This window comes from Mobula birostris, chromosome 8 (assembly GCF_030028105.1).
Source record: "Mobula birostris isolate sMobBir1 chromosome 8, sMobBir1.hap1, whole genome shotgun sequence".
Taxonomy (NCBI): Eukaryota; Metazoa; Chordata; class Chondrichthyes; order Myliobatiformes; family Myliobatidae; genus Mobula; species Mobula birostris.
In genome coordinates, this window is record NC_092377.1 from 76,068,280 (window position 1) to 76,081,078 (window position 12,799).

Sequence of the window (12,799 nt, forward strand, 5' to 3'; positions counted from 1 at the left end):
CTCCCCCCTCCCCTTTTCTTCTATTCCCTACTCTGCCGTTTTACCTTTTCTCACTTGGACATTCTCCGTGGGTCCCATCTTCCTTCCCTTTCTCCTATGGTCCACTCTCCTCTCCAATCGCATTCCTTCTTCTCTAGCCCTTGACCTTTCCCACCCACCTGGCTTCACCTATCACCTTCCCCTCCCCCACCTTTTATATTCTGGCGTCTTCCCTCTTCCTTCTCAGTGCTGATGACCAAAATGTCGACTGTTTATTCATTTCCATAGATGCTGCCTGACCTGCTGAGTTCCTCTAGCATTTTGCGTGTGTTGCTTTGGATTTCCAGCATCTGCAGACTTTTCTCGTGTTTATGAATTAAACGTCCACTGTGCCAACATAAGTCCACTCCCCCTCAACGCCTAATTGTGCACAGCAGAGAAGGCATGGGATAAAATCGAGCTGCAGGAACCTGATGCATGACAAGCTCTGATGGAAGGTGAGAGGCAAGTCACAGGACTGAGGCTGTGTGAATGAAATGGATGGACACTGTAAGGTGGTAGTGGGAGAAAACATATAATACATATTGCTGAAATATTTAAAGAAAGGCTTCCATTTCAATGAAAGGCAGTAGGCTGAGGAGCAACCTGAAAGAAGTTTATAAAGTTATGAAGGACATAGATAGACAGCTGGTATCTTTTCCCAGGGATGAAATTTCTCATCCTGCAGGGCATGCATTTAAGGTCAGGAGAGGGGATCGAGTTCAAAGAGGATGTGTGGGGCAAGTCTGCTTTTACACAAAGTGGTGACTGCTTGGAATGCTGTGCTAGGCAGGGCTGATGGCAAAGGCAAACGTGACAGAGGATCCTATATCGATACATAAATATGCATAAAATGAAGGGATATAGACCACGTGTAGGCAGGAGGGATTATTGTAATTGGGATTCACTAATTAGTTTTGCAAGGCATGGGCTGAAGAGCCTGTTCCTGTGCTATACTTTCCTAATATCACCCTTCACAATGTCAGTGTAAGTCAGAGTACATTATACTCAACAAACTACTTCCTGGAGCGTGGCCACTTCTGTAGGAAATGCAGCAGCTAGTTTGAGCACAAGCAGCTAGTGAACAATTCAAAGTACAAGTATATTACCAAAGCAAGTATTTCATATACTAACTTCAATTTATTTTTCTTGTAGGCATTTACAGGGAAAACAAAATAGCGTAGAAGTTTATGAAAAACTACACACGAACAAAGACAGAAACAAATGTGCAAAAGACAAACTGTGTAAATAAAAATGATACTGAGATCATGAGTTATAGAGTCCTTGAAAGTGATACTTCAGGTCAAAGAACAGTTCAGAGTAGTGGTAAATGAACTCATTTATTTACAGTTCAGCAGCCTCATGGCTGTCAGGTAATGTGCCTTGAACAGGACCCCACCAAGGAGCATCAGACCACTGTCTCCCACACCATCAACAACCTCATTAACTCTGGAGATCTTTCATCCACTGCTACAAATCTCATGGAGGCCTTACTCCATTTCTACTTCCCACCCAAGATCCACAAATCTGACTGTGAAGGTAAGGCCCACAGTTTCTGCCTGCTCCTATCTCACTGACCTTGCATCCACATAACTCGACGCCATTTTGTGCCCCTTGGTTAGTCCCTTCCGCTCTACATTCATGACACTTCACATGCTCTCGATCACTTCAATCACTTTAAGTTCCCCAGCCTTCATTGCCTCATTTTCACAATGCTCATCTAGTCCCTGTACACTTCTGTGCCCCATCAGGAAGGTCTTAAAGCAGAAGGTCTTTCTGACCAACATATATAACCAGTTCCCCTCCACCACTACCCCTTTCCAGCTAGTGGAACTGATTCTCACACTCACCAATTTCTCTTTCAATTTCTCACTTTCTCCAAAACCAAGATGCAGCCATGGGCCCCAGCTATGTCTGCCTTTTCAATGGCTGTGTGGATGTTCCAAGCCTAAACATGTAACACTCTCCAACTCTTTTGATACATCGACAACTGTATTGGTGTTGCTTCTTGCATCCATGCCTCCAACTTCTACCTTGCCCTCAAAGTTATTTGGTCCATCTCTCTTACCCCTCTCCTCTTTTTTGGAATTTCTGCCTCCATCTCTGGAGAGGCTATCTATTGATAACTTTCATAAACCTACTGACTTTCACAACTATTTTGACTTGGCCTTTTCTCACAATGTCACTTGTAAAGATGGTATTCCCTTTTCTCAGTTTCTCTGTTCTCATAATGAGGCTTTCTATTCTAGAACACCTGAGATGTTCTTCTTTTCAAAGAATGAGATTTCCCTTCCACCACCATTAATGCTGTGTGCCCCCCATCTTCCAGCAGCCATTAACAGGGATAAAATTTCCCTTGTCCTTGCCTACCATCCCACTTTCCTCCGTGTCTAGCACATTATTCTCCTAACTTCTGTTGTCTACAACAGGATCCTAAAACTTAAGCACATCTTCCCACTCACTCCCCCCTCCACTTTCTGCTTTCCACTCCCTTATCCACTCCTCCCTCCCTACTGATCTTCCTCCTGGGCACTTATCACTGCGAGTGTGCCAAGTGCTATACTTGTCCCCCACATCTCCTCCCTCACCACTATTTGGGGCCCCAAACAGTTCTTCCAGGTGAGGCGATTCCAGAGTCTGTTAGGGTCATAAGACATAGGAGCAGAATTAGGCCATTTGGCCCATCGAGTCTGCTCCACCATTCAATCATGGCTGATCCTTTTTTTTTCTCCTCCTCAACCCCAGTTCCCAGCCTTCTCCCCGTACCCTTTGATGCCATGTCTGTTCAAGAACCCATCAATCTCTGCCTTAAATACACCCTGGCCTCCACAATTGCATGAGGCAACAAATTCCACAAATTCACCACCCTTTGGCTAAAGAAATTTCTCTGCATCTGTTTTGAAAGGGCGCCCCTCTATCCCGAGGCTGTGTCCGCTTGTCCTAGACTCTCCCCACCATGAGAAACATCCTTTCCACATCTACTCTGTCTAGGCCTTTCTACATTCAAAAGGTTTCAATGAGATCCTCTCTCATCCTTGTGAATTCCAGCAAGTACAGACCCAGTGCCATCAAATGTTCCTCATTTGATAACCCTTTCATTCCTGGAATCATCCTTGGGAACCTCCTCTGGACCCTCTCCAATGCCAGCACATCTTTCCTAAGATGAGGGGCCCAAAACTGGTCACAATACTCAAAGTGAGGCCTCACCAGTGCCTTATAAAGTCTCAGCATCACATCCTTGCTCTTGTATTCTAGACCTCTTGAATTGAATGCTAACATGGCATTTGCCTTCCTCACTACCAACTCAACCTGCAAGTTAACCTCCAGGGTGTTCTGCACAAGGACTCCCCAGTCTCTTTGCATCTCAGATTTTTGGATTTTCTCCCCATTTAAAAAATAGTCCACATTTATTTCTACTACCAAAGTGCATGACCATATATTTTCCAACATTGTATTTCATTTGCCACTTTCTCGCCCATTCTCCTAATCTGTCTAAGCCCTTCTGCATCCTACCTGTTTCCTCAACATGACCTGCCCCTCCATCAATCTTTGTGTCATCTGCAAACTTGGCGACAAGGCCAACTATTCCATCATCTAAATTATTTATATACAGCATTAAAAGAAGGGGTCCCAACACCGACCCCTGAGGAACACCACTAGTCACTGGTAGCCAACCAGAAAAGTATCTTTTTATTCCCACTAGCTGCCTGCTACCAATCGGCCAATGTTCTAACCATGTTAGTAACTTTCCTGTACTACCATGGGTCTTACTTTGGTAAGCAGCCTCATGTGTGGCACCTAGTCAAAGGCCTTCTGAAAGTCCAAATATACAACATCCACTACATCTCCTTTATCTATCCTACTTGTAATCTCCTCAAAGAATTCCAACAGGTTCGTCAGGCAGGACTTTCCCTGAAGGAAACCATGCTGACTTTGTACTATCTTGTCCTGTGTCACCAAGTACTCCATCACCTCATCCTTCACAATTGACTGTAACCTTTTCCCAACCACTGAGGTCAGGCTAATGGTCTATAACTTCCTCTCTGCTGCCTTCCTCCTTTCTGAAAGAGTGCAGAGACATTTGCAATTCTCCAGTCTTCTGGCACCATGCCAGAGTCCAATAATTCTTGAAATATCATTTCTAATGCCTCCACAATCTCTAACGCTACCTCTTTCAAAACCCTAGGGTGCAGTTCATCTGGTCCGGGTGACTTATGTAACTTTAGGTCTTTCAGCTTTTTGAGCACCTTCTCTCTTGTAATAGTAATGGCACCCACTTCTCTTACTTCACACACTACAACAATCAGGCATACCACTAGCATCTTCCACAGTGAAGACTGATGCAAAATATTCACTTAGTTCATCAGCCATTTCCTTGTCCCCCGTTATTATTTCTCCTGCCTCAATTTCTAGCAGTCCTATATCAACTCTCATTTCTCTTTTATTTTTAACATACTTGAAAAAAACTTTACTATTCACTTTGATATTATTTGCTAGCTTGCTTTCATATTTCATCTTTTCCATTCTAAAGATTTTTTTAGTTGCTCTCGGTAGGTTTTTAAAAACTTCCCAATCCCCTATCTTCCCACTCAATTTTGCTTTGTTATATGCCCTTTCTTTTGTTTTTACAATCGCTTTGACTTCCTTTGTCAGCCATGGTTGTACTCTTTTACCATTTGAGCATTGTTCATTTTTGGAATACATATGTTCTGCACCTTCCTCATTTTTCCCAGAAACACACGCCATTGCTGCTCTGCTGACATCCTTGCCAGCAGCTCCTTCCAATTTACTTTGGCCAACTCCTCTCTCATACCACTGTAATTTCCCTTACTCCACTGAAATATTGCTACATCAGACTTTACTTTCTCCCTATTAAATTTCAAGTTGAACTCAATCATATTGTGATCAGTGGTTCCTAAGGGTTCTTTTACCTTAATCTCCCTAATCGCCTCTGATTCATTACATAACACCCAACCCAGTATAGCTGATCCCCTAGTAGGCTCAATGACAAACTGCTCTAAAAAGCTATCTCTTAGGCATTCAACAAACTCACTCTCTTGAGATCCATTACCAGCCTGATTTTCCCAATCGACCTGCATGTTAAAATCTCCCATGACTACCATAACATTGTCCTTTTGACTCGCCTTTTCTATTTCCTGTTGCAATGTGTGGTCCACCTCCCAGTCACTGTTGGGAGGCCTGTACATAACTGCCATCAACATCCTTTTATCCTTGCAGTTTCTTAACTCAACCCACAAGGATTCAACATCTTCCGATCCTATGTCACATCTTTCTAGTGGTGCCATTCTTTACCAGTAGAGCCACACCACCCCCTCTGCCTACCTTCCTATCCCTCTGATATAATGTGTAACTTTGGATTTTCAGCCCCCAACTACAACTATCCTTCAGCTACGATTCAGTGATGGTTACATCTTACCTGGCAATCTGTAATAGTGCAACAAGATCATCCACCATATTTCTTATACTCAGCGCATTTAGATACAACACCTGGAGTACTGTATTTGCTATCCTTTCTGATTCTGCATCCCTAATGTTCTGATACTCAAGCTGCTGACTGCAACTAAGTCCCATCACCTGCCTGCCCTTCCTGACAGTCTGACTGCACGCTATCTTTACTTTTTTACCATCCGTCCTATCCCGAGTCCCTTCACTCCGGTTCCCAACCCCCTCCAGCCAAATTGGTTTAAACCCTCCCCAACAGCTCTAACAAACCTGCCCGTGAGAATATTGGTCCCCTTGGATTCAGGTGCAACCCGTCAGTTTTGAACAGGTCATACTTCCCCCAGAAGAGATCTCAATGATCCAAGATCTTGAAGCCCTGCCCCCTGCACCAGCTTCTCAGCCACGCATTTATCCACCAAATCATCCTGTTTCTACCCTCACTGTCATTTACTGTGTCTGGTACACATGGTGCAGCCTCCTCCACATCAGTGAGGCCTGACATAGATTGGTGACCACTTCGTCGAGCATGTGCTGCCACAAAAGGCGGGATTTTCTGGTGGCTACCCATTTCAATCCAACTTCCCATTCCCTTTCTGATATATTGGTTAATGGCCTCCTCTATTGCCATGATGAGGCCAAACACAGGTTGGAGGAGCAACAACTCATATTCTGTTTGGATAGCCTCAAACCTGATGGCATGAACATTGATTTATCTAACTTCTGGTAATTTCTCTCCCTTTTCCCTTATTCCACTCCCCATTTTGGCATTCCTTTTATCCCTTCTCTTCATCTGCCCATCACCTCTCCTTGGCACCCTTCTTCCTTCCCTTTCTCCCATGTTCCATCCTCCTGTCCTGTCAGATTCCTTCTTCTTCAGCCCCTTACCTCTTTCACCTATCAGCTCCCTGCTTCTTATTTCATCCCTCTCCTCTACCTCTACCTTTCCCTTCACCTATCACCTGCCAGCTTGTACTCCTTCCCCTTCCCTCACCTTCTTATTCTTGCTTCTTCTTCCTTCCTCTCCAGTCCTGTTGAAGGGTCTTGGACTGAAATATCGACTGTTTATTCATCTCCATAGATGTTGCCTGACCTGCTGAGTACCGCATCAGTATGTTCCTCAGCGACTGTTCCTGAACCTGTAAGATTCAAGCCTTCTGTACCTCCTGCCCGGTGGCAGTAGCGAGAAGAGAGCATGGCCTGAAAGGTGGGGGTCATCGATGAAGGATGCTGCTTTCTTGTGGCAGCACTCCATGTAAATGTGCTCAATGATGGAGAGGGCTTTGCCTGTGATGCAATATACTATTAATTAGTTAATTTGTATTTGTGCCATTAGGGCGGGAATGAACATTACCCAGCACATCAGAGATAGCTACTTGTGCTTTACCTTTAAATAAAAAAGCACAAAGAACACTGAAAGGACATGCAGAGTGTGGGCCTGGTATCTCATCTGACAGGTGGTAGCTCCAACTATGCAAAACTCTCCCAGTTCAATCTCACTTTTTCTGCTCAAGTTATCTGGAGCAGGAACTAAACCCTTAACCTTCTGGCTTGGAGGCAAGGGTGCTACCAACAGGGCCAGATCTAAGGCTTCAACAAAGTAGTGTGAGTACTCACAAACACTGAGAAATGAGCTATTGGGAGCAAGATAGACTCTTGACCTCATAATCTACCTCATCATGATTTTGCACCTTATTACACACCTGCACTGCACCTTCTCTGTAGTTGTTACACTTTATTCTTCACTGTTACTATTTGACCATGTTCCTCTTGAATGCACCATGTAATGATTTATTTATTGAGATACAGCACAAAGTAGGCCCTTCCACCTTTTGAGCTACGCCACCCAGCAATCCCCCAATTTTTAATCCTAATCTAATCACAGGACAATTTACAATGCCCAACTAGTACATCTTTGGGATGTTGGATGAAACAGGAGCACCCAGAGGAAACCCATGCGGTCACGGGGAGAGCGTACAAACTTACATACAGATGGTGGCAGGAATCTGATCTATATGAACTGTATGCAAGACAAGTTTTTCACCGTATCTCAGCAAAAGTGACAATAATAAACCAATTCCAAGAAATGTTAGCAGTGTTGCTCTAAAAAGAAACCTTTGCTTTGTTATTATTCCCCAAAGCATCTTTGTTCCATGTATCAGGATCTTTTGTGAAAGCATCAGTCATCAAATGTATTAAAGAGAAAAAGGAATTCATTACACTGCTCACAGGGGACACCAGTCAAGAATTAGGAGCTACTTTGGTAACTTCTAACTGCTACCAATTTGGCAAATGGTACAACTTTAAATCACTCAAGAAGCCTTTTTCTGAAGCAAGATTTGCTAATCCAAAGGATTTAGCTTCTGGGAAAACTTCTCAATCCAAGCTATCAAAACAAAAGGAATATTAAATTAGTAATCTTACTCCACCTCCTTGGATTTGACATATTAGCTCAGTGTATTTTCAATTTAGCAAGAATTGCATCAAGTGTTTAGAAAGAAGAACTCATTACCTCACAATGTGATTGAGCCAAGAAGCAAATACTTCTAAAATATAAGCCAAGTATACATAAGGAGGAGAAATCTATTGAGGGATGGAAGGTGATGGATAAGAAGCATAAACTGTAGCACAGACTAGTCAGTTTGAATGGTCTTATTCCTGCAACAGACAGAGAAATACAGCAGGCAAACAGGTGGTCCAGCCCACTGAATCCATGTCAGCCATCATCCATCTATTTAACTTAATCCTACATTAATACTTACTTTCATTCTCCTCACATTCCTATCAACTCTCTCTAGACTCCACCATTCACCTACACATAAAGAGCAATTTACAGTGGCTAAATAACCTGCACGTCATTTGAATATGCAAGGTATCCGGGGAAATCCACATGGTCCCAGGGAGGAAGTACAAACTCCAAATGGACAACACCAGAGGTACTTTGATCCCACTGTTACACTAATAGCCCTGCAATAATCTCCACCCACCTTATTACAAAACAATTACGCATTTGAATGAGGAAAGAGCAGTTGGGCAAGGAATAAAACTACAGCATCAGTAAAGCAACTCAAATCACATGCTACTGACTGCTGCATGTTGAACCATAGCAATAAATAGTTAAATTCAGCACAATGCTCTGCCCGAGAACAGGACTACCCTACCTTTTGCTCTTTTCTCTCCTGCGCTGCGTAACATTTTTCAAGGCCCCAGGAACGCAGGAAGTCCCTCAAATATCCAAACAAGGTCACAATTCCATAGCCCATGTAGGTGAGGACAGGAACATATATTGGAGGCTGCTCAAAGGATTCAGTGAAGGCTTTCCTGCGGTGATCCATCGTGGACTTGCCATTGTGTTGCTATAAAACAAGAAGTTAAATGTTACAAAGATATTCATCTAAGCTAGTCCCATTTGCCTGTGTTTGGCCCTTATCCCTCTAAACTTTTCCTATTCATATACTGTACCTGTCCTATTGACTTTAATGTTGCGTTGCACTCTCTTCATTTGTAGAATCTGGCACAAGCTTCATTAACCTCTTCAACACAGCTACAGAAAGTGATGTCTCACTAAGTAACAGTCCCTCTCATTACTGGCACAAGATAGTCTGTAGATCTCGAGTGACATACATAAAATGCTGGAGGAACTCAGCAAAGTCAAGAAGTATCTAGGGAGGGGAATAAACCTTTTACAGAATATAAAAGCAAGGATGCAAAACTGACGCTTTACAATACATTGTTCAGACCACATTTACAAATTAAGTGCAGTTATAGGCCCCATACCTCAGAAAGGATGAGCTGGAATCCAAAGGAGGTTTACAAGAACGATTCCAAGAATGAAAGGGTTAACATGGCTCTGGGTCTGTACTTGCTGGAGTTTAGAAGAATGGGGGAGGGGGGAAAATCTCATTGAAACCTATCGAATATTTAAAGTCCGAGACAGAGAGGACAAGGAGAAGATGTTTTCAGTAATGTGAGAGTCTGGGAAGAGGGGCATGACTCACAATAGGACATCCCTTTAGAACAGCGATGAGGAGGAACTTCATTAGCTAGAGGGTGGCAATCTGTGGAGTACATTGCTACCGGTGGTTGTGGAGACTCAGTCATTGGGTATATTTAAAGTTGAGGTTGTTAGGTTCCTGATTAGTAAGGGCGTCAAAGGTTATGGTCAGAAGGCAAGAGAATGGGGTTCAGAAGGAAAGAATATCAGCATAATCAAATGGACCACAGGACCATTCAATTCTGCTCCTATGGTCTTAAATAGTTGATGTTTAGGACTGGGACCCTTGATCAGATCAAACATTGACATTTTATACCCCTCCAGAGATCCTATGTCAGATTATTAATTGAATTTAAGTTTCCCAGGTACTCAATCCAGCAACAGTTAATAATTAATAACCAGTAGAAACATAGAAAATAGATGCAGGAGTAGGCCATTCGGCCCTTCGAGCCTGCACCGCCATTTATTATGATCATGGCTGATCATCCGACTCAGAACCCCGCCCCAGCCTTCCCTCCATACCCCCTGATCCCCGTAGCCACAAGGGCCATATCTAACTCCCTCTTAAATATAGCCAATGAACTGGCCTCAACTGTTTCCTGTGGCAGAGAATTCCAGATTCACCACTCTCTGTGTGAAGAAGTTTTTCTTAATCTTGGTCCTAAAAGGCTTCCCCTCTATCCTCAAACTGTGGCCCCTTGTTCTGGACTTCCCCAACATCGGGAACAATCTTCCTGCATCTAGCCTGTCCAATCCCTTTAGGATCTTATACGTTTCAATCAGATCCCCCCTCAATCTTCTAAATTCCAATGAGTACAAGCCCAGTTCATCCAATCTTTCTTTATATGAAAGTCCTGCCATCCCAGGAATCAATCTGGTGAACCTTCTTTGTACTCCGTCTATGGCAAGGATGTCTTTCCTCAGATTAGGGGACCAAAACTGCACACGATACTCCAGGTGTGGTCTCACCAAGGCCTTGTACAACTGCAGTAGTACCTCCCTGCTCCTGTACTCGAATCCTCTCACTATAAATGCCAGCATACCATTCGCCTTTTTCACTGCCTGCTGTACCTGCATGCCCACTTTCAATGACTGGTGTATAATGACACCCAGGTCTCGTTGCACCTCCCCTTTTCCTAATCAGCCACCATTCAGATAATAATCTGTTTTCCTATTTTTGCCACCAAAGTGGATAACTTCACATTTATCTACATTAAAATGCATCTGCCATGAATTTGCCCACTCACCCAACCTATCCAAGTCACTCTGCATCCTCTTAGCATCCTCCTCACAGCTAACACTGCCACCCAGCTTCGTGTCATCCGCAAATTTGGAGATGCTGCATTTAATTCCCTCATCCAAGTCATTAATATACATTGTAAACAACTGGGGTCCCAGCACTGAGCCTTGTGGTACCCGACTAGTCACTGCTTGCCATTCTGAAAAGGTCCCGTTTATTCCCACTCTTTGCTTCCTGTCTGCTAACCAATTCTCTATCCACATCAATACCTTACCCCCAATACCGTGTGCTTTAAGTTTGCACACTAACCTCCCGTGTGGGACCTTGTCAAAAGCCTTTTGAAAATCCAAATATACCACATCCACTGGTTCTCCACTATCCACTCTACTAGTTACATCCTCAAAAAATTCTATGAGATTCGTCAGACATGATTTTCCTTTCACAAATCCATGCTGACTTTGTCCGATCATTTCACCGTTTTCCAAATGTGCTGTTATCACATCTTTGATAACTGACTCCAGCAGTTTCCCCACCACCGACATTAGGCTAACCGGTCTATAATTCCCCGGTTTCTCTTTCCCTCCTTTTTTAAAAAGTGGGGTTACATTAGCCACCCTCCAATCCTCAGGAACTAGTCCAGAATTTAACGAGTTTTGAAAAATTATCACTAATGCATCCACTATTTCTTGGGCTACTTCCTTATGCACTCTGGGATGCAGACCATCTGGCCCTGGGGATTTACCTGCCTTCAATCCCTTCAATTTACCTAACACCACTTCCCTACTAACATGTATTTCGCTCAGTTCCTCCATCTCACTGGACCCTCTGTCCCCTACTATTTCTGGAAGATTATTTATGTCCTCCTTAGTGAAGACAGAACCAAAGTAATTATTCAATTGGTCTGCCATGTCCTTGTTCCCCATAATCAATTCACCTGTTTCTGACAGTAGGGGACCTACATTTGTCTTTACCAGTCTTTTCCTTTTTACATATCTATAAAAGCTTTTACAGTCAGTTTTTATGTTCCCCGCCAGTTTTCTCTCATAATCTTTTTTCCCCTTCCTAATTAAGCCCTTTGTCCTCCTCTGCTGAACTCTGAATTTCTCCCAGTCCTCAGGTGAGCCACTTTTTCTGGCTAATTTGTATGCTTCTTCTTTGGAATTGATACTATCCCTAATTTCTCTTGTCAGCCACAGGTGCACTACCTTCCTTGATTTATTCTTTTGCCAAACTGGGATGAACAATTGTTGTAGTTCATCCATGCAATCTTTAAATGCTTGCCATTGCATATCCACCGTCAATCCTTTAAGTGTCATTTGCCAGTCTATCTTAGCTAATTCACGTCTCATACCTTCAAAGTTACCCCTCTCTAAGTTCAGAACCTTTGTTTCTGAATTAACTATGTCACTCTCCATCTTAATGAAGTTAGGCTTTGCCAGATCAATGTCCACGCTTTGTTTAAACATGGACAAAGCGCCCAGAGGTGGGCTGCCCCCAACATTAAGACAGTACATTGAGCCCAGTAAAAATGAAGAAAATGGCTGTCACATGGTGAGCACTCCGTCACTTTAAGGGTACCTTCACCAGAAGAACTGCAGCAGTTCAAGGTGACTCCTAAATCATCTACAAACACCAGTGGCTCAAGTTCACTGTGGATTCAACAGGAAAGAGGGTGGGATTCAGGAACCTGCCCATTAGTTTTTTGCTCTTTTCCAATATAATTAAGTCACTTGAGTCCTCTATATTGCACTCAGCCAAGTTACTAGGATGCTGCAACAACATCAGAAACAATTTACTTCGTGGGTTTCCTTTCTGTGGGCTGGGCAACCGCTGAGTGAGACACTCCATACTTAGATAGATCATGGCAATCTACATGATTCAGTCTTGCCCTAGGAATTGGTATTCTCAATACAGCCATTGCTGCCTACAACTACACTTTAAATTTCTCAATCATCTTTCACCTGCTTTTCATGCTCCTTGTCAGATCATAGAATACTGCACAGAAGGCACAGCCAACGCATCCACTGTGCCATTACTAATATTTACCGTTGTCAGGTCACTCGTCTGAATGCTACCGGTACTATGTA

At 43.3% G+C, this 12,799-nt stretch overlaps 1 protein-coding gene across 1 annotated transcript in view; it reads right to left on the reverse strand.

Moving 5' to 3' along the window:
- The window catches only part of sptlc3 (serine palmitoyltransferase, long chain base subunit 3), a 124,232-nt gene that overhangs the window by 87,669 nt on the left and 23,764 nt on the right, over positions 1–12,799 (reverse strand). The window contains exon 2 of the mRNA XM_072265484.1: positions 8,640–8,834. Coding sequence (XP_072121585.1) covers positions 8,640–8,834 — 195 coding nt within the window. The remainder of the gene's footprint in view (positions 1–8,639; positions 8,835–12,799) is intronic.